This window comes from Salmo salar, chromosome ssa07 (genome assembly GCF_905237065.1).
Source record: "Salmo salar chromosome ssa07, Ssal_v3.1, whole genome shotgun sequence".
NCBI lineage: Eukaryota > Metazoa > Chordata > Actinopteri > Salmoniformes > Salmonidae > Salmo > Salmo salar.
Window position 1 is genome coordinate 21,086,182 of NC_059448.1, and position 22,419 is coordinate 21,108,600.

General features: G+C 42.8%; 1 protein-coding gene across 1 annotated transcript; it reads right to left on the reverse strand.

Moving 5' to 3' along the window:
- Nucleotides 1–3,222: 3,222 nt before the first annotated feature.
- LOC106608761 (tumor necrosis factor ligand superfamily member 12) lies at nt 3,223–19,638 on the reverse strand. The gene is made up of 6 exons (XM_014206883.2): nt 18,821–19,638; nt 17,180–17,261; nt 7,839–7,895; nt 7,699–7,722; nt 7,335–7,465; nt 3,223–7,189 (listed from the first exon to the last, which is right to left on the reverse strand). The coding sequence occupies exons 1-6, from the start codon at nt 19,019–19,021 to the stop codon at nt 6,923–6,925; spliced, it is 762 nt and encodes a 253-aa protein (XP_014062358.1). The 5' UTR covers nt 19,022–19,638; the 3' UTR covers nt 3,223–6,922.
- Nucleotides 19,639–22,419: the final 2,781 nt, after the last annotated feature.

Consider the following 22,419-nt stretch of genomic DNA (forward strand, 5'->3'; position numbering starts at 1 on the left):
CGGTGTGTCTGTCTATTCATCAGTGCAGTATGTGTCATCTAAATTCTCTGTGGTGTGTGTGTGTGTGCGTCTTGTTATGTTGTGTTTGTGTGTGTCTGTTTCTCCTCTCTCGCTCTCTCTCTCTCCTTCCCACATACTTGAATCTGAGAGTTCAGGGTAATAATTCAGAGAGTGATAGAGTGACATTGTGATCATTCTTGTGGTAGATGGTGCTTTGATTCAGCACATAATGTCTCAGTTAATCATGGAGAAAAGTTAAAGAGTAGGACATCAAACAAAGTGAAGGGTTCGACGTGTTCTGTGAGTGAGTGAGTGAGTGTGTGTTGTATGCCTGACCGAATGTTTCTGAATGTACAGTAAGCATATACCGTATACATGTTTGTGTGTGTATGTGCTCATGCGTGTGTTCTCTTCCCCCTACAGTGTTGAACGGGCCTCCCTTGTCAGTGAAGAAGGAGAGGGAAGCAGAGCAGCTCCTGAGCAGGAGAGACCAGCGCTTTGGGGAAGTCATCTGTATCGACGACTAAATAACACCACTCACTGACTACACACAGACACACACACACACACACACACGAACATATACTGCACGTGCACACACAGACACACACACACACACGCAAACGTATACTGCACACGCGCACACACACACAAGGTTATTATAGTTTTGTGTTTTTCTATTCGTTTTTATTTCTATTCATGTTTAAAAAAAATAACAAATATTCAGTTTAGTGTCAGTGTTTACTAGTTATTATTTAGTTTGAGTTTTATAAAAGTATTTATATTTTGTTTTATATTATTTAGTTTTAGCGACAGAAAGTAGTGGATTTCTTCCATGTTAGCTAGTGACAGCAGAAATACTTTAAGAAATGAGGAGTGGAATCTCATTGGTCAAGGAATGAAGGCACGTATAACACCCAGCCCAGCAGACTGTCGACCAATCGCGTTCACGTTGTCATGCTGTGTAATGTGGTTGCTAAGGTAATCGTCACGCAATCCCTTGTAAAAGTCAGGGTATGAGTCTAGAAACCTGCTTATTTTCCTCGAATGTACGTAATGTCACTATTTCTAAGCTATACGATATTACAGAGAACAAGTTCATTATCTCACATCTTGAAAAATATGTGTAATATTGTGTTTTTTGTTCTGGTAGGCTAATTTATATTTGTATTTTTGAATTATTTTTATTTAACCTTTATTTAACTAAGCAAGTCAGTTAAGAACAAATTCTTATTTACAGTGACAGCCTACCCTGGCCAAACCCGGACGACGCTGGGCCAATTATGCACTGGCCTATGGGACTCCCAATCACGGCTGGTTGTGATACAGCCTGGAATTCATGCTAATGTTTTATTTTTTTCTAGCACCCAATTGACTCCCATTCAAGCCTTGAAGGAGTTGCACTCCTTTTCCCAGAATCGCTCCGAATGCACCGCACGGCCCATTGACAACATACGGGCAACATACACGAGTTTCCCATCTCCTAATATCTTAAAGTATTTCTGGTAATAACTAGTTATAGTGATGCACAAGCTAGGTCTATTTGAAACAGATTCAGAAGCTTGAAAACTCCATTTGATTTTTGCTCAAAGTAATAAAAAAAAATGTTTTTAAATCAAACTGAACATAATTCATGATGGTTTTATTTTATTTTAATTCATTTTGGAGTCAAAGATAATAGTTTCAGTATAGTTTTAGTTTTTCAAACAGATGTGTTAATTATTTTATTCCCCTTTTCGTTTCAGTTTTCATTTACTATAATAACCTTGACACGCACACACACTCTCAAACACACATACAAACAGATTAACATTTACACGTGTGCACACACATACACATACACACACACACACACACACACACACACACACACACACGTGGTCCCCGCTGTTACATACATACATACCCTCACCTGCTCAATCTCTTATTGTCTGCCTCAAACCAACCAATACTCCTCACAAGCAGCCTACTAATACTCATAGGGCTCCACTCCACTCCAGAACAATATACATGTAGTACCATAAGCTAGAACCTCTTTATCCTGGCACCGTTCACAGACCCTCAACCTCTCAACACCAAATATATTGAACTAATAACCACTACAGAGCCCGACCCTTGACCCTTCCACAGGTCGCTCCAGTAACAGGAAGCTGCGTAATATAACAGTATAACATTTGACTCTTAACACCATTCCTGCCATTCGTCCTCTTGACGCATGCAATACTCACTAAAAATGGTGTGTTATCATTCAAGTTGTGCCTACAGTATTTCTTCTAGCGCTGTCTCGAGAGGCTTGCCGAAAACCATCGATCGTCCTGTTGGAGAATTGATGTGAAGTATTATAGGACTCAGGGGGCTCTAAACTTGGCAGGAAACTCTCAGCCCATTTCCCTTTCATGTTGACCTGATGGTCCATGTAGAAATACTGAACAGTCAGTCAGTTCAACTCCAACTTGACTGAGTGAGGTATAGCGTATAGCCCCTATGCCAGTGGATGTTCTTACAGATCAGGGTGCATATTTAGTTTTTTTTATTGGGATGGGAGGTTCCGGTGCTGGTTCAGGATAGGTCTCACTCACAGCAATCAAATGGATAGTTTCAGTACCCCTGTGAATGGTCACAACCTTTCATAGGCAACTCATACAGTGTTATAAAGCTTCTTGACTACCCTCAACTACAGTCCTCCTCTCCCCTTGCTCTCTCTGTCCTACCTTCCTATGGCTTCTATCCCCCTTCCTCTTCATCTTCCCCTCGATCAACCCTTTCTTCCTTGTTTGTTTTTTCGAGTTTCTACTTCTTTCTACGAATTCTGTGATATTCTTTGCATATTTAAACTTGGCTCATTCGTGTTCTCTTGTGTTTTTACTCTTGTTAACTTACTACGACTATGATTATTATTGTTGTTGTCGACGTTGCTGTTGTCTTTGCTGTTACTATTGAAAAAAGAGCTTTTACCAAATGAGAAATTGAGAAAACGATAAAATCTTATGATTCGGTGCACTTCTTATGCTGCATCTGACATCTTATAGTCAGAACAGAAAGCAAACAGAGGTTGACCTTTGAACTTCGTAAATAGATATAATACAACAACAAAAAATTACATTCTAGATTTGGGGCTTGCAAATAATCTTTATAATAGATTACATATGTAACCTTAAATGCGTTAAGACAAAATGAAACTGTGTACTATCTTAACAGTTAAAGTACATTAATTCATTATTCTCTGGAAACTCAGAAGCTGTTAGTTGAATCGAGTCAATTTTATATACTGTATCCACAAATACGCCTTAAACATAACATAGCTGAAATAACTGTAAAGAAAGTTATGTCTGAATTAAGTGTGTTAAACCTGAATAGATCAGGAGATGTAAACTCTATATATGCTAGTTGAAATAGTCTACTTTTAGTTAGTTCCCTGGACTTATTTCAAATAATTAAAGTAGAAACATTTAATTTATTTAGCTAACACCCTGGATACTCCACAGTGATGTTCCAAGTTGAAGAGTCTAAACAACATTTCACTAATTACGTTTCGTAGGAAGTGTTTTGCAACCCCGTAACTAGAATGTATACTGTCAAATCAAGCACTTCTTTTCTCATTTTATTTTTTTGTTATTTTTTTCAGATTTTGTTTTGTTTTTCATTTCTTGATATCTTGTGTTCCTGTGTACGTTGTTATGATGCCGATCGATGAAACAATGAGTGGCAGTGATGCCACAATAATAATGCATCTCTTTGTCTTTTATTTGGGGTTTTGTTTGTAATAAAAATAAACACATTTAAAAAAAATTATGAATGGATGCTTGAATAGCAACAGTAAGGAAAACACACACACACACACACACTGATTCAGTGATCATGGGTAAAAATCTATAGAATACTATACCATGCTACTGTAACAGTGTAGGTTCCGTCCCTCTCTTCGCCCCAACCCGGGCTCGAACCAGGGACCCTTGCACACATCAACAACTGACACCCACGAAGCATCGTTAGCCATCGCGCCACAAAAGCCGCGGCCCTTGCAACGCAAGGGGAACAACCACTTCAGGTCTCAGAGCGAGTGACGTCACCGATTGAAACGCTATTAGCGCGCACCACCGCTAACTAACTAGCCATTTCACATCGGTTACACTACAGGATACTACAATAGGATAGGGAGCATAGTGACGCTACGCTACAGGATATAACGTGACGCAGGTAAGTTGTGACTGAGTCCTCTCTAGCCCCCACATGAGGTCATCCCAGTCCAGACCTTGAGAAGCTACAGATCTATGAATCACAGGTGGTGACGACTGAGTACACAGTAGTGTGTGAGTCATGATTAAAGAACTAGAACAGAGCAGGATTCCACGCATTCTATTCAGCAATACAGTGATGTCATCAATACAGTGATGTCATCGAGGGAAGCCGGAGAAGAATGGGGTTAGAAGATGACAAGAAGTTGATTTATTGGTTTTGTGTCATACTGTATCATAGTACATATGTTGGATTTTAATTTGATCACCCTGTTGCAGTAGATCTTTCCTGCAATTCAGGACATCTAAAACTTGTAGTGTATTTGAGGTTTAAAAAAGGCTTCTGAAGTTTGTAATTTCCACTTTGAAATTTGTATCAAACCCTACAAAAATGTATTTTAATTATAATCCACATAATAGTTACATTTCCTGTTGCTTCAGGATTTTTTTTCCTGCTGTAGCAAAATGGCTCAAATTAAGATCCTGTCTCTGTACAGTAGTAATCCCTGGTCTGAGTCAAAAGCGAACACAAGGAGATATTTAAACGGAAAAAGACTTAAAAAGGTTAACATTTTTATAGGAAGTGAGTTTAGAACAACAACCAGCGTTGCAGACATAATTTCGCAAACATGTATATACACAATATCCCCTCACTGGTTCTTCAACCTTTCCCTACTTGTTAGACTTCTCAGCGAAAGGCCTCTTTGTGCAAAATAAGGCTTTTTAAAGTGGCAATAAACTTTGACATTTCAAATAAAAGGAATTGGGGAGGGAAGTGCCCGGCATGTTTTTCATCAAAAGCTTTCAGCTATTTGGTTCAAGATTGGAATCAGGAAGTGAGAGTTGAGGAGCTGTGTGTGTGTGTGTGTGTGTGTGTGTGTGTGTGTGTGTGTGTGTGTGTGTGTGTGTGTGTGTGTGTGTGTGTGTGTGTGTGTGTGTGTGAGGGGAGGTGCAAAAGGGGTAAACACAAAGGCGAAGCGGAGAAGGATTAGGAAATCAAACAAGAACTATGTATACATTACAATACCACATTTTACACTTTTGATCTAATGATGAGAAATGACGTTTAGAGCTGGAAACCAGAATAACTTGACTTTTGCTGTGTGTGTGTGTGTGTGTGTGTGTGTGTGTGTGTGTGTGTGTGCATGCGTGCGTGCACGTGTGGAAATTGCTGAGCAGAAACCAATGTGGTCCCCCACATACTACTTATAACCAGAGTAGGAGTGGTAAAACATTAAACCAAACCACCTGCTAGAAATACTTTGTTTGTACTGTCTGTATTCATAACATACTGCTGCAAATGGCACGTAAGAGCGCTTTGGAATGAGTACAAGCATTGTGAATACAATATACAAAATCATTTCTATTTCCACCATGAAATATCTCCACACGTTGACCCTTATTTTCACATACAGGTCAGGGTTCAATCCAATGCGTGTCATAGCGCAGTGCACTATCATGGACTTTCAACGTTTTTTTTAAGGCTTGAGCCGAGGTGCGCATCGCTTACCAGGAATGCGAACTTGGTGTACTTCAGGGAAAATTCCTTTAAAAAGGTTCGTTGTCAGCTGTTTAGTTGAATGTGAACAGAACAATATTTGCATCTGAAAATTATATATGATAGGCCTATAATGTTAACAGATTGAGATGCATACTTTTGGTAAGATGATATACTGAGTGTACAAAACTGATACACTGAGTGTACAAAACATTAAGAACACCTGCTCCTTCTATGACATAAAAAAGCTATGATCCATACCCTTATTGATGTCACTTGTTAAATCCACTTCAACCAGTGTAGATAAAGGGGTGATGGGTAGGAGAGAGGTTAAAGAAGGATTTTTAAGCTTTGAGACAATTGAGACATGGATTGTGTATGTGCGCCATTCAGAGGATGAACGGGCAAGACAAAAACTGTAAGTGCCTTTGAACGTTGTATGGTAGTAGGTGGCCAAGAACTGAAACGCTGCTATGTTTTTCACGCTCAACACTTTCCTATGTGTATCAAGAACAGTCCACCACCCAAACGACATCCAGCCAACTTGACACAACTGTGGGAAGCATTGGAGTCAACATGGGCCAATATCCGTGTGGAACACTTTCGACACATTGTATAGTTCATAGCCCGACGAACTGAGGCTGTTCTGAAGGGGGGGCTGCTTATATTATCTCCAAGCTACTGAAATAACATAAGCTAGGATTACAATGGCAAAGAGACAAGAGTTGTAGAGCTCATTATCCAAAATTCAGTAGTCCACCAGCTTAGCTCCTCAGAGAGGCGCACCTGCTGTCTTCAGGCCAAGTCACGGTGAAAGAAGAGTCAGGTGGATGTGTTGTGCTCCAAAAGAGCTCCATCAACTGATCCAGAGAATATTCCATTAGTTTTAAATCTTTAAAGAAGCAGGGGTAGAAACTCTTGGAGAGTCTAGAAGTGCATAATATAGTTTCACTTTAAAGTCTTCCTTATAGTTTCTGTCTTTGAAAAGGTATCATACAGAGTGTCTGTAGGTAACATGATTCATAGTTATTCCAACGATTCAGATCGTTGGTCCAGATTTCACAATAAAAACAAATCCGGAAATATCACATTGGTGTGTCTCTTTGATACAGGTCGGAGTAAGACAAAACACTTCCTTTAAAACAGGTTTCTCCTCCTTCCTTTTAAAATGTCCATCCTCTCCGGCAGCTCAGTTGACCTTAAAGAGACCGAAGTAATGCTTTCCCGTGATGTGGAGGTTGAAAGCGGGGCCTGTGATGGCTTGTAGCTCCACCCCCTTCTCCAGCCGCAGCAGGCCGGACACCTGGCAGGGTTTGAGGAAGTGGAACTGGTGTGATCCAGCTGCAGGCGTAGTCCCATAGCCCTCCATGCACTGTAACCTCTGAAGCCGCTGGCTCCCCCTCACCACCGCCACGTCCAGCTTCACCAGCTGAGACTGGTTCTCATTGAACAACACCTGTGAGAGAGAGATGGAGAAAATGAAGGAAGAAGAAGCAGAGAGCAGACCAACAGGGGTCAATCAGCATTTGATTAAGCCTGTGTAGTTTGACAGGTGTAGTTCCGTCCAGGTGGACACGGGACTACTACTCCCAGAGACTCACCTGACAGTACAGGAAGTAGACTCCCGTTCTCTCCACTGTGAAGATGCCTCTGTCTGCGTTGTACTTCACCGCCTTGCTCATATTCAAGTGCTCGGAGTCCGTCCATCCTTTTATCAAGCCGTCCTCTCCCACTGAAACACACACACACACATGTAAAGCACTGAGATGGAGGAACCGGTGCACGCATAAATATAACAACATATTATTTTCTCTTTCTTTATACTGTAGGCTTGTGTGTGTAGGGCTGATTTTTTTTTTAACGGTTTGTAACACTCATCGGGGACAGAGATCTTACGAAACCAATTCCAGAAATCCAGAAGACTTTTCCATCATAAATGTCTTCATGCACGTTTATAAAGCTTACCTTTCTGAACAGACTCTTTGGTTACTAGTGGAAAGAGAGAGAGGGAAAAGGGGAATTAGGATTTTAGAACTGTCATCCAATCCAAACCACTTCAACAGATGCTACATTATAACACTGTGAAGATCTGCCAAGTCACTTACTCTCAAACTGAGAAGCCACTTTCTTTCCATGTCCATTCTTCCCTTTCCCAGTTCCCCCTTGCAAAGGGAAGAAGGAAGAACGAATGAGTTAATATGACAGACGATAAAAATTCAGAGGGGTTTTTGTTTTCCTTCATTTGTCACAGCTGTGTGTCGTAGAAACCATAATGTATTCATTTGTGGTTGTTTATCCACCACCTGAATACTCAAACGGCTCTAACAGATGGAGAAGGATTTCTTTTCTCCTCTACTCCGGCTCTGCTCTACTCTGCTAGGATATCAGTCTTTTTTTACTTCCTGTTTTTTAGCCTACTTTTGTCTCTGTCTCTTCTCGCTACTTTCTGTGCCAGCTGGGTCCAGTCAACTGAAACATAGTAAATTAAGAGAGAATAGGAGAGAAAGGGAGGATAGGGATAAATAGAGGGAGAGAGAGAAAGCAAAAGAGAATGTGAGAGACAGAAGACAGTTAGGGAGAGAGAGATAGAGAGAGAGGGGGGAAAGATAGAGCAAAAGAGAGAGGGAGAGAGGCCTTTGGCTGTTCTATGACCCAAATGAGCTGTGAAGGCCCTGTCAGGAAAAACAGGCAAGAGCAACAGCCATGGCCACCGTTCAAATAAATACAATAAATAAAATCCATCTCAAAAACTGGGGGAGAGAGGGAGAGAGGGGGGTGAGACAGGCCTCGTTGTTCACCAGAGGTTTGTTTTAGCTCCAGTATCAGGCCTGCAGGGAGTGATTCCAGGCCTTGATTCTGGCTACACACACACACAGTATATATTCACTGCAGGATTAGTTCACTGTAGGATATGTTGTGGGAAAAAAAGAGTGGCAAACATTGAACACTGGGGGGGCCGCCTTGCATAGGAAAATTGTGCCCCTGCTGAAATTACTAGCAGGTGGGTGACCCCATAGCATTAGGATTTTCTGTGGGTGAGCCTCAAGCGATACCGTTTTTTGATTACGCAGTTCACATTTCACTGTAATGTGGGGAACAGAGGCCATTCATCATTTGGAGTGTTATTTGCAGCTCTTTCCAGTCGCTAGCTGCAGCAAACTGAAAAGACGAGCGACCCAGGGATGTTTATGCTTTGGGGACCTTTAACAGAATGTAACTGGCAGAACGGGTGTTGTATGTGGAATGAGGGCTGCAGTAGGTATCTCAGATAGGGGGGAGTGAGGCCTAAGAGGGTTTTATAAATAAGCATCAACCAGTGGGTCTTGCGACGGGTAAACAGAGATGACCAGTTTACAGAGGAGTATAGAGTGCAGTGATGTGTCCTATAAGGAGCATTGGTGGCAAATCTGATGCCCGAATGGTAAAGAAAATCTAGCCGCTCGAGTGCACCCTTACCTGCCGATCTATAAATTACGTCTCCGTAATCTACCATGGGTAGGATGGTCATCTGAATCAGGGTTAGTTTGGTAGCTGGGGTGAAAGAGGAGCGATTACGTTAAAGGAAACCAAGTCTAGATTTAACTTTAGCCTACAGCTTTGATATGTGCTGAGAGAAGGACAGTGTACCGTCTAGCCATACTCCCATGTACTTGTATGAGGTGACTACCTCAAGCTCTAAACCCTCAGAGGTAGTAATCACACCGGTGTGGAGGGGCATTCTTCTTACCAAACCTCATGACCTTTGATTTTGAGGTGTTCAGAACAAGGTTAAGGCAGAGAAAGCTTGTTGGACACTAAGAAAGCTTTGTTATAGAATGTGTAACACAAAATCCAGGGAGGGGCCAGCTGAGTATAAGACTGTATCATCTGCATATAAATGGATGAGTGAGATTCCTACTGCCTGAGCTATGTTGTTGATGTAAATTGAGAAGAGTGTGGGGCCTAGGATCGAGCCTTGGGGTACTCCCTTGGTGACAGGCAGTGGCTGAGACAGCAGATGTTCTGACTTTATACACTGCACTCTTTGAGGGAGGTAGTTAGCAAACCAGGCCAAAGACCCCATAGAGACACCAATACTCCTTCGCCAGCCCACAAGAATGGAATGGTCTACTGTATCAAAAGCATTGGCCAAGTCAATTAAAATAGCAGCATAACATGTGCTCAGAATCAAGGGCAATGGTGACATCATTTAGGACCTTTAAGGTTGCAGTGACACATCCATAATCTGAGCGTTAACCAGATTGCATACCAAAGAGAATACTATATACATCAAAAAAGCCAGTCAGTTGATTATTGACAAGTTTTCCCAACACTTTGATGAACAGGGCAAAATAGAAATTGGTCCTAGAACATTTAGGATCAGCTTGATCTCCCCCTTTAAATAAAGGATGCACTGTGGCTGCCTTCCAAGCAATGGAAACCTTCCCAGAGAGGAGAGACAGGTTAAAAAGGTCAGAGATAGATTTGGCAATGATAGGGGCAGCAACCTTAAAGAAGAAAGGGTCTAAACCATCTGACCCAGATGTTTTTTTGGCGTCAAGTTTAAGGAGCTCCTCGGACTCAGTGACCGCCTGTAGCGGGGCAGGGGAAAAAGAGGGAGGAGCATCTGAGCTAGTTGCATTAGAAGGGCTGGGAGATGAGGAAATGTTGGACGGGCAAGGAGGCATGGCTGAGTCAAATAGGAATCCTGACTTAATGAAGTGGTGATTAAAGAGCTCAGCCATGTGCTCCAACCACATCCTCAACATTAAGGGGCATGGGCAGCTGTGAGGAAGAGGGTTTATTCTCCAGGTCTTTAACCGTTATCCAGAACTTCTTGGGGTTAGACCCACAGAGAGAGAACTGCTCCTTAAAGTAACTAACTTTGGCCTTCCGGATCGCCTGAGTGCACTTATTTCTCATTTGCCTGATCGAGAGCCAGTCAGCCTGAGTATGCGTGTGGCGAGCCTTTCGCCAAATGGAATTCTTGAGGTGGAGTAACTCTGCCAGATCACGGTCGAACCAGGGGCTGAACCTGGTTTTATTTCTCATTTTCTTTATGGGGGTGTGTTTGTAACAATACCACTGAAAATATTTAAAAAATAAGGTCCAAGCATCTTCAACAGAGGGGATCAAGCTGATTCTATACCAATTTACAGAGACCAGGTAATTAAGGAAGGCTTGCTCATTAGTTTTTTAGCAAGCGTCTATGACAAATCAAGACAGGTCGTTTCACTGAGTGGCCATTACGAGCACAGGCTGTAAAACAGTGATCACTAAGGTATTTACAGAAAACACCAGACTGATACCTGTCAGAATTATTTGTGATGATAACATCAAGGAGTGTAGCCTTTTCTGGGTGTTTGGAGTCATACCTTGTGGGATTGGTAATAATCTGAGAAAGATGTAGGGAATCCCATTGCTTTAGGACTTGGTCAGGTTGTTTAAGCATTTCCCAGTGTAGGTCACCTAGCAGGACAAATTCACTTAGTATAAGGGGCCAGGAGAGAGCTTAGGGCAGGTAGGGTACAGGCCGGTGCTGATGGTGAACGATAACACCCAGCAACAGTCAACAAAGAGCTATTTGAAAGTTTAATGCTTAAAACCAGCAAATCAAATTGTTTGAGGGACAGACTTGGTGGAGGCCACCGAGCACTGAAGGTGTTCCTTGGTAAAATTGCCAGTCCACCACCTTTGGAAGATCTGTCTTGCCAAAAAACGTTATATCCAGAAAGGTTAACATCAGTGTTCAAAACACTCTTTCTTAACCAAGTCTCAGTAATGACCAACACATCTGGATTGGAGCTGTGAACACACACTTTCAATTGATACATTTGAGGTAATAAGCTTTTGGTGTTAACGTGCAGAAAACGTGCAGAAAAAGAAGGCTTTTACGAGAGCAGAAATCAGTGAAGGAGATATCAGAGCACTAGTCAGAATTGGGGCTAGCAACAGTAGATGGGCCAGGGTGTACACGCACATTTCCAGATATCATCAGCAGTAATACAATCAGGGCACGGCAGAGAACAGGGAGAGCTCTGCAGTGTTGATTTATTACATTTGAATGTGCATTAGATGGCAACAAGATCATATTGTATAGCAATTTCATCAGGTAACATGAATACAAAGCCAGCCAGAGCTGGTTAGAATAGAATGGGAGGCCAAGAGTCCGTGTAACCAATACAGAGTCAGAGTCCCGAGTGTGGGAACAAACATTGTCTGGCCCACGGTTGAGTAAACAAGCAAGTTCATAGTCAACAAAGCACGCAGGAGTCATGAGGCAAATAGCATAAAGCACAAGAAAAAAAATGATGACTTGGGGCTAGCCATTGTAAGTTCAGAGTCACTCGCCCCAACAGTGCGTGTGTGCTGGAGGCGAGCGAAAGCTCGAGAGAGAGAGGTGGGAGTGTGGCGGGGTTACCCATACCAGACAGGGGGAGACAGGCCAGGGCAGACGGAGAACAGATCGCCAGGTGGAATCCAAGCAGCAGTGCAGCAGAGAATGGGAGTAGGTATCACACCCACTTGGGAGAAGCTTTTTTTTTCAGGAAGCAGACTCCTTGTAGAAAATCTCAGCTAGCTAGTTGCTGTAGCTAGCAAGTCTCTGTCCACATTTTTTTTTTCACGTGGAAAAGGAGGAGCTAGCTATATCTCTTCAGTTTCAGCGAATGGTCCTTTACGACGTCCAAACAAAGTTGTCTTGTGGCTGTTGTATTTTGGAGATTGTGTGGAGGATATCTTCTGATGTGATCAAAGCAACAATATTGTTTCTTATTGAGGTTATTTACAATTGAAGTGTCCTGGCTGCATATCAGTTCTATTCAGTACTATTTCGCAAATATGAAACCATCACAGTCAGAAAAGGTGAGGATTTTTACTCTTCTCACTAACAGCAAATGATTACATATTTCTATTATATTTCGCTGCCAGCTTTTTTGGTTTTGAATAAGAGTGTCATCATATATTCCTGCACAAGGCTACTACTAGGCTACTTTTGTCTTCTTGCAAAATGGACAAAGGTCTCTCGACGCAACACTTTTCAGACTAATACCGAAAACAACATTGACCAATAAACGTTCACGTGGGCGTGGACTGGCACATAAATGCATATAAATCAGTCAAGGACATTCGTATTGTAACAAAATTTGGGACACGTTGCAAACACTGTCAAGACTCAACGTATGCGAGAACATATCGACCTCACCGTGGGACTATAACGTGCACATGTTGATATCTCTTGATCCGGTTGACTCAGAGTGATAGAATTTGGCACACATGCCCAGGGATATGAGTCTAGCTAACCCACATGATATTTACGAAACCACCGGCCCGATTTTGCCATAGAGATCGCCCCTTTACTAAATTGACTGGCCCAAGGGGGGTGCTATAGTAATCAACTGTAAGTACATTAGTCACACGAGATATCTCAGACACCACTGGCCTGATATTGACAAAACTTGGGTGAATGACGCGTCTTGCCATAGAGATCCATCATTTACATGTTTACTGATGCCTTTTTTCACGTATATCTTGCTTCTGAATTGAACATGCATCAACTCTTGAGTCTTGAGCAGTCTCCTCCTAGTGATTTTCAACCCAAGTTTACTATTGTCCATCCTCAGAATTATTCCCCGATGCACAGAGATGATGTGTACTGCCTAATCTCAAATCAAATGTTACCAAATCACATTTTATTAGTCACATGCTTTGTAAACAACAGGTGTAGTCTAACAGTGAACTACTTACTTTCGGGCCCTTCCCAACAATGCAGAGAGATATTTTTTGTTGTTGAAATAATAGAAAAGTAAAACACATAATAATAAAAGTAATAATAGATACACGGTGAGTAACGATAAATTGGCTATATAAACGAGGTATCAGTCGATGTGCAGGGGTACCAGGTAATTGAGGTAGATACAGTGAGGGAAAAAAGTATTTGATCCCCTGCTGATTTTGTACGTTTGCCCACTGACAAAGAAATGATCAGTCTATAATTTTAATGGTAGGTTTATTTGAACAGTGAGAGACAGAATAACAACCAAAATAATCCAGAAAAACGCATGTCAAAAATGTTATAAATTGATTTGCATTTTAATGAGGGAAATAAGTATTTGACCCTTCTGCAAAACATGACTTAGTACTTGGTGGCAAAACCCTTGTTGGCAATCACAGAGGTCAGACGTTTCTTGTAGTTGGCCACCAGGTTTGCACACATCTCAGGAGGGATTTTGTCCCACTCCTCTTTGCAGATCTTCTCCAAGTCATTTAAGGTTTCAAGGCTGACGTTTGGCAACTCGAACCTTCAGCTCCCTCCACAGATTTTCTATGGGATTAAGGTCTGGAGACTGGCTAGGCCACTCCAGGACCTTAATGTGCTTCTTCTTGGCCACTCCTTTGTTGCCTTGGCCGTGTGTTTTGGGTCATTGTCATGCTGGAATACCCATCCACGACCCATTTTCAATGCCCTGGCTGAGGGAAGTAGGTTCTCACCCAAGATTTGACGGTACATGGCCCACGTCCATCGTCCCTTTGATGCGGTGAAGTTGTCCTGTCCCCTTAGCAGAAAAACACCCCCAAAACATAATGTTTCCACCTCCATGTTTGACGGTGGGGATTGTATTCTTAGGGTCATAGGCAGTATTCCTCCTCCTCCAAACACGGCGAGTTGAGTTGATGCCAAAGAGCTCCATTTTGGTCTCATCTGACCACAACACTTTCCCCCAGTTGTCCTCTGAATCATTCAGATGTTCATTGGCAAACTTCAAACCGGCATGTATATGTGCTTTCTTGAGCAGGGGGACCTTGCGGGCACTGCAGGATTTCAGTCCTTCACGGCGTAGTGTGTTACCAATTGTTTTCTTGGTGACTATGGTCCCAGCTGCCTTGAGATCATTGACAAGATCCTCCTGTGTAGTTCTGGGCTGATTCCTCACCGTTCTCATGATCATTGCAACTCCACAAGGTGAGATCTTGCATGGAGCCCCAGGCCGAGGGAGATTGACAGTTCTTTTGTGTTTCTTCCTGTTGTCACCTTCTCACCAAGCTGCTTGGCGATGGTCTTGTAGCCCATTCCAGCCTTGTGTAGGTCTACAATCTTGTCCCTGACATCCTTGGAGAGCTCTTTGGTCTTGGCCATGGTGGAGAGTTTGGAATCTGATTGATTGATTGCTTCTGTGGACAGGTGTCTTTTATACAGGTAACAAACTGAGATTAGGAGCACTCCCTTTAAGAGTGTGCTCCTAATCTCACCTTGTTACCTGTATAAAAGACACCTGGGAGCCAGAAATCTTTCTGATTGAGAGGGGGTCAAATACTTATTTCCCTCATTAAAATGCAAATCAATTTATAACATTTTTGACATGCGTTTTTCTGGATTGTTTTGTTGTTATTCTTTCTCTCACTGTTCAAATAAACCTACCATTAAAATTATAGACTGATCATTTCTTTGTCAGTGGGCAAACATACAAAATCAGCAGGGGACCAAATATTTTCTTCCCTCACTGTATGTACAGGAATAAAGTGACAGATAATAAACAGTAGCAGCAGTGTATATGATGAGACAAAAAGGTTAGTCCAGAAAGGGTCAATGCAGATAGTCTTGGTAGCTATTTAACTAACTATTTAGCAGTCTTATGACTTGGGGGTAGAACTTGTTCAGGGTCCTGTTGGTTCTAGACTTGGTGCATCGGTACCACTTGCCTTGCGGTAGCAGAGATGACTTGGGTGGCTTGGGTGACTTGGGTGGCTGGAGTCTTATAATATTTAGGACCTTCCTCTGACACCACCTGGTATAGAGGTCCTGGATGGCAAGGAGCTCGGCCCTAGTGATGTACTGGACCATACGCAGTACCCTCTGTAGCGTCTTGTGGTTGGATGCCAAGCAGTTGCCATACCAAGCTGTGATGCAGCCAGTCAAGATGCTCTCAATGGTGCAACTGTAGAACTTTTTGAGGATCTGAGGACCCATGCCAAATCTTTTCAGCCTCCTGAGGGGGAAGAGGTGTTGTCGTGCCCTCTTCACGACTGTGTTGTGTGTTTGGACTATGATAGATCCTTAGTGATGTGGACACCGAGGAAATTGAAACAGTAAATGGGGGCGTGCTCAGCCCTCTGTTTCTTGTAGTCCACGATCAGCTCCTTTGTCTTGCTGATGTTAAGCGAGAGGTTGTTGTCCTGGCACCACACTGCCAGGTCTCTGACCGCCTCTCTATAGGCTGTCTCATCGTTGTCGGTGATCAGGCCTACCACCGTCATGTCGTTGGCAAACTTAATGATGCTGTTGGAGTCTTGCGCGGCCACGCAGTCCTAAGGAGGAAACTAAGCACTCAACCTTGAGGGGCCCCGGTGTTGATGGTCAGTGTGGCGGATGTGCTGTTGCTTACCCTCACCACCTGGGTGGCCCGTCAGGAAGTCCAGGATCCAGTTGCAGAGGGAGGTGTTCAGTCCAAGGTTCCTTACCTTAGTGATGAGTTTGGAGGGCACCATGGTGTTGAATGCTGAGCTGTAGTCAATGAACAGCATTCTCACACAGGTGTTCCTCTTGTCCAGGTGGGAAAGGCCAGTGGGGAGTGCAATAGAGATTGCGTCATCTGTGGATCTATTGGGGCGGTATGGCAATTGGAGTAGGCCCATGGTGTCTGGGATGATGGTGCTGATGTGAGCCAGGAACAGCCTTTCAAAGGATTTCATGGCTACAGATGTGAGTGTTATGGGGGCAATAGTCATTTAGACAGGTTACCTTAGCATTTTTGGGCACAGGGACTATGGTGGTCTGCTTGAAACATGTAGGTACTACAGCCTATATATAATCTAACGCTTAATCATCAAAACATCGCCAATCTGCTCAATCTTTCTCAACAAATCATAGCTACTGTCAGTCTCATCGGGGGAAAGATCACTTTAGGTCCCTGAAGCGTGCAACGTGGTCTCCCTCCTCGTGCCAGATGGTTTCTCTGGGTTCTCTTCAGTCTAAAGCAGACCTGTAATTTCTGCATCAGTCACCCAGCTGCCTACTGTTTCCTGTGTCAACTTTTAGCAGCAGGCAGCGAGTGCCCATGGGGCTTAACCAAGGTGCCATGCAGCCAAGATTCCCCTGTAGTTAAATCCTGTGCTGCTCCATAAAAAAACAGAGCAGAGCACCATTGATGGGATCTATCATCTCTGATCTATTGTGACCGGTCGGTTATTGTTGATTATGTATTGCATGTATGATGATGGGGAGGCAGAGAAAGAGGCATTGACTGCGGTAGAGTGTAATTGATGTGTAGTGCTATATGAATCCTTTTTTACTGGCATGCACACACACACACACACACACACACACACACACACACACACACACACACACACACACACACACACACACACACACACACACACACACACACACACACACACACACACACACACACACACACACACACACACACACACACACACACCAGCATGCAGGCACACACGCATGTACCATCTCTCTTCACCCTTTGGCCCACCAGCAAATCTCTCTTCTCCATGATGAGTTGGACAATGGCTTTCCGCTGAGTATTCACCTGTTGCAGAGAAGGAAAGAGAGAGAGAGAGAGAGAGAGAGAGAGAGAGAGAGAGAGAGAGAGAGAGAGAGAGAGAGAGAGAGAGAGAGAGAGAGAGAGATAGAGAGAGAGAGAGAAAGGGATAGACAGGACAGGCAGACAAGACAAGACAGACAGCGAGAAAACGAGAAAGGGAGAAAGAACGGGAGGGAAAAAGGAGAGAGAAACCATTGAGTTTATTATGAAGGTTGTCCAATTGGCTCCTGCTGCAAATTTACACAGACAGAAGATTTCAGAAAAAAACACATAAACAAACAGCCTCCAAGTATATGTCAGTATGCCAGTGCAATGCCAAGGCTTAGAATATGTCAACCACTTCCTCCTAAACCGGTTGCGACACCTAATGCGTGTTTTTAGTGCCCCGCATTCCTCACATTTCTTAACTCCCCTGCTGAGACTGAGAAGCAGGAAGAAAAAAAAACACTGTACTGAAATGGGTCAAGCCGGCAAAGTTGGACTCGTTCTTTCTGAAGTACTGGGGCCTACCGTATATATGCCAAAGGGGCCCTATTGCTTGAAATAGAGAGAGAGAGCGATGGAGGGGGAGGATGGAGGCAGGTTTCAATGTACAGCTACTGTTTCTCTGTGTGCTGGGCAGTGCAGCCTATGGGGTGGTTTTGATATAGTGTCCACTGAGGTAGCCTGCCTGGACTTCAGGTTGAGTTTACTAGGGACTTGAACTGTCCCGGCAGGCTCATCGAGTGCTAGCAAAAAGGGTTGACAGATGGGCAGGAGCAGCCCACTGTTACAGTCAACCCCACCATAAGTTATATTAAGTGCATGAGTAGGCTATCTAAGGCTGCGCATGCATAATGTATTATCCATAAGGATGAGTTTTGAATGAATGAAAAGACCAGCAACTCCTGTTAAAAGTCCAGTGCAGGGTGCATTACAGTGTAATATGCCTTAGAAAGCATCACTTCAGATTCCATTAGGACTGCAGAATATTCCACTGGTTGAAGCCTAGCCCACCTGCAATAAGTGGGCTTTACATGTTGCAAATCATTTAGGCCTACTCTATTTTACGCAGCTCAATCCTTCAGTGCAAAGTCAGTTGGCTATAATGCGCTCTCGAGCCAAGAAGTCATGGGAATCCAGCAAATTGGGATAAAATTGGAACACAACTGGCGGTAGAACGATTAAACTTGGCAGAGAGACTGTGGACGCAGAATAAGCAATAACTCTGCGGCTTGAGTACACTTATTGGTAAGCAATAAAACGGCCGCTGTTGCAGAATCCGCAGGACACCAGCAGTGAAGAGGCCCGCTATGTGTGTACAATTTAACGCCAACGGATGGGGGGGAAGAGGGGGGGAATTGAACGTGGCTTTTCATTTTCCATAGTCCCCCCACGATGGTTTCTGTAACCACTAGTCAACAGACACAAAGACGTTGCGTAACAGTCATTTCAACAGCTCCAAATTGTTTTTATGGAAAGAATAACTGGTGACAGTGTGCAATGCATTCAATGCAAAGTGCTTTCGTAAAATTGTTACATTGTTACTTAGCACGGCTACTTACCTGCTCCAATCGGTCTTGCAGAGTTTTTAATGACTGGGACAGGTCCCGCGTCTGTCTCCAGGTCCACGCCGTAAACAGTGCGCTGCAGGCGGAGAGCGACAGAGCCACCATGGCCATGAATGCCCAGACGAAGCGAAGTTTGCGCACTTTTCTCCTCCGCAGAATTCGATGCATGGTCGTTCCACATTCCCCGGTTACCATTGCAGACTATTCGAAATGTTCATATTAACTTCATTACAGCGACACGTTTCCCTTTTTTTGTGAAATCCAATCCAAATGCTCACATTATTTTGGCGAGGCGTGCAAGTGCTACCGGCAGCAGTACAAATGAGAGCTCAATAGCCCTATTGATAAAAGTGGAAATCATGTGAAATATGAAATAATTGCATGGGTTTCAAAACAGCAACTAAATAGACAATACTGTTGCTTTAATCAACTAATTTAAACAGACGAAATATCTTGGACTGTCTGCCTTGCAGGTTGTAGCCAAATGCGCAATGTTGAGAAATTTGCAGCAAGGGTGCATAGAAAGTTGTCGACTAGTTTACATCCACTATGATTGCATCCTTCTGCCACTTGATTCGTTGAGTCAACTTCCTTGTCTTCCCACCGCCTTTGCAGCCTCGCTGGGGTCATTATCTGGCGTTGACATACAGTACCGCGTATGATCCTGCACTCAAACTGTCGCATCAGCTTTTCTTCTCCAAGAAGGGGTTTTCAGTTTAATGCACCGGTCAATGCACCCCGGTCGTGTGCCAGACGCACGAATGCAAAGCCTTCAGCCCACAATTTGGATCCACTCCCCAAAGCCACTAAGTAGATATTAAAGCATTAGTCACACGATATTTGCTCCATTGCACAAATCAAAACAGAACTGTAGCCTTGGCTACTAGAATCTATTTGGACTGAACTAATTCATTAGTGTCCACAAGGTGGCTCTGGTATATAGGGCAAGACCCATTGTGCAAGACAGAGCGCTACCCGCAGGCACCGCATGACCTGGATCACACTCAAAGCCTCCAATGATTGTTCGTACATAACATGGTCAAAACTAAATGGGGTCACACCCAACTGTCCTGTGCCTTCTCTGTCCCCAGGAAGATCACCTCTTATTTAGTGTAAAATGTGGGTTACAAAAGGCTTGAAATATAAGGTTAGGTGTCATTTAAAATAAAACCTAAAGATATGGATCTCAAAGGAAATGTATGCATTTTGGCCATTTTGTTTTCAGTGCATTTAGGCATTTTTGAAATGTCCCCTGCAGGGGCGAAAATCTGATATCAACTTTGGAGGGGACAATTACATTACATTTTCTCAAGAGCAATTCCTGAGGGGGACACCAAAAGTAGTGCTGTAACACATAGCCTACGTTGTAATATGGTAAATGTATATTGAGGAACCAAAGAAATAAGGTGTTTGCCGTACTCCTAACAGCAATACCATTGCCTTTAACAAATCTTAGTTCAGTCACCAGTTTAAGTTGAGAGTGGGGGTATCCATGGCATTTTCCAATTATGTTCCTATTTTACAAGTAAAAAAAATTGAGAACCTTTCATAATGTTGCCAAACAAAGACTCAACAAACTTACCTGAGACTCCCTGTCTCTGCCAGTCTGTCCCTGCATATCTGTCCCCAACTCTGCTGTCTGTGTGCCATCTGTTGCCTGCTCTGCCTAATGACATAATTGTGAAACATTCCATTAGCATTTCACTTCTTTCTTATGAACATTTTATCAACTAGTCTGAGATATTAGGCTACTAGGGTTCTTACTTTGCGTTGTGGTGTACTGAAAAATACTCTGATGTCCGTCTTTTTTCTGCCATTTTTCTGCCATTTTTCTACCTGGCTGGCTACACACACACAGTATGTAGGTTGTTTACAGTAGGAGATGGGCTTCTATCATCTTATCTTCTATCATTCTATATGGGCTTCGATCTAAAAGGTAGCTAGCAAATGTGAAACGGATTGCAGTGACAAGAGTTGACAGCTGTATGAGTTCACCATTTACACAACATATGCTGCAACCTTTTGTAATTTTAATCGTTTGTTTCATATTGGCTGGCTTCTAACAATAGCTGAATTTGCAAAGCTAGCGAGCACCAATTCAGTGGTGTTTGCTATAATCTTTGCTACCCGGGTTAAATAAAGGTGAAATAAAATATATAAATAAAAGTTCCCTTGCGACAATTTAGCTTTTGCAACGAGACCATTAAATATATTTAAAACAATGGTAGAAGAGAGTGTAGTTCTGTTCAGTTTATCGCTAACCTTATCACAGGGACTTTGAAGCACCAACTTACGTGCATGCTGATCTTGGAATAAATTGATAATAGCAAAGATTCCATCTTTGACGACGCCACATAAATGGAATAGGTACTAGCTAGCTTAATAGTTAATATTTGCACGCTAGCTCTGCATATTCAGCTAGTGTGTGTGCGCGATTGACTGGATTAACCTCACGTCAGTTATGTGCATTGAGTGCCTTTCAGACAGTAGATACGACCTCTACGTTACCTAGCAAGCTAAGGAACTGGCAGTGGATCAAACCATTGTGAGGCAAAGGGTGGGGGGGTTGCAATCTTTTGAAACTTAAAAACGCGCTATTAAGTGTCTATAATCAGCACAATTGCTTTCATTGCGTATTATTAATATTATTTAAATTACATAGTTATGTTTCAGTGATATATTGGGGGGGACAAATCATATTTTTCCCAGGATGGGGGGGTCGTGTCCCCCCCGTCCCCCCCCCCCGGGATTTCCGCCCCTGGTCCCCTGGTGTTATTCCTCAACTTATACAAGAAATATAACCAATAAAATAAAATAAAGCAAATCTTTCTTAATTATTTTATTGTCTTAGTTAAAATCTTTCTCAACAATAAAAAAATTTATGAGTATTGTATTTTTATTATTATTTATTATTACTGTATTTCTGTGTGTCCCTGGTATCTCTTTCCACCATGTTAGTTTATAGTAATGATCCTTTAAGAAAACAACCCCTTTCCACAATGACATGGTTTCCACACAGAAAGTCAAAATCGGATATAATGCATTCGGAAAGTATTTAGACCCCTTGACTTTTTCCACATTTGTTACGTTACAGCCTTATTCTAAAATGGGTCACATTTTTTGTCTCATCAATCTACACACAATACCCAATAATGACAAAGCAAAAACAATATTTTTCAAAATGTTTCTAATTTATAAAAAATACAAATCTGAAATATCACATACATTACAGCCTCGAGTCTTCTTGGGTATGACGCTACAAGCTTGACATACCTGTATTTGTGGAGTTTCTCCTATTCTTCTCTGAAGATCCTCTCAAGCTCTGTAAGGTTGGATGTGGAGCGTCGCTGCACAGCTATTTTCAGGTCTCTCCAGAGATGTTTGATTGGGTTCAATTCCAGGCTCTGGCTGTGCTACTCAAGGACATTCAGAGACTTGTCCCAAAGTCACTCCTGTGTTGTTTTGGTTGTGTGTTTAGGGTTGTTGTCCTTTTGGAAGGCGAACCATCCCCCCAGTCTGAGGTCCTGAGGGCTCTGGAGCAGGTTTTCATCAAGGATCTCTCTGTACTTGGCTCTGTTCATCTTTGCCTCGAT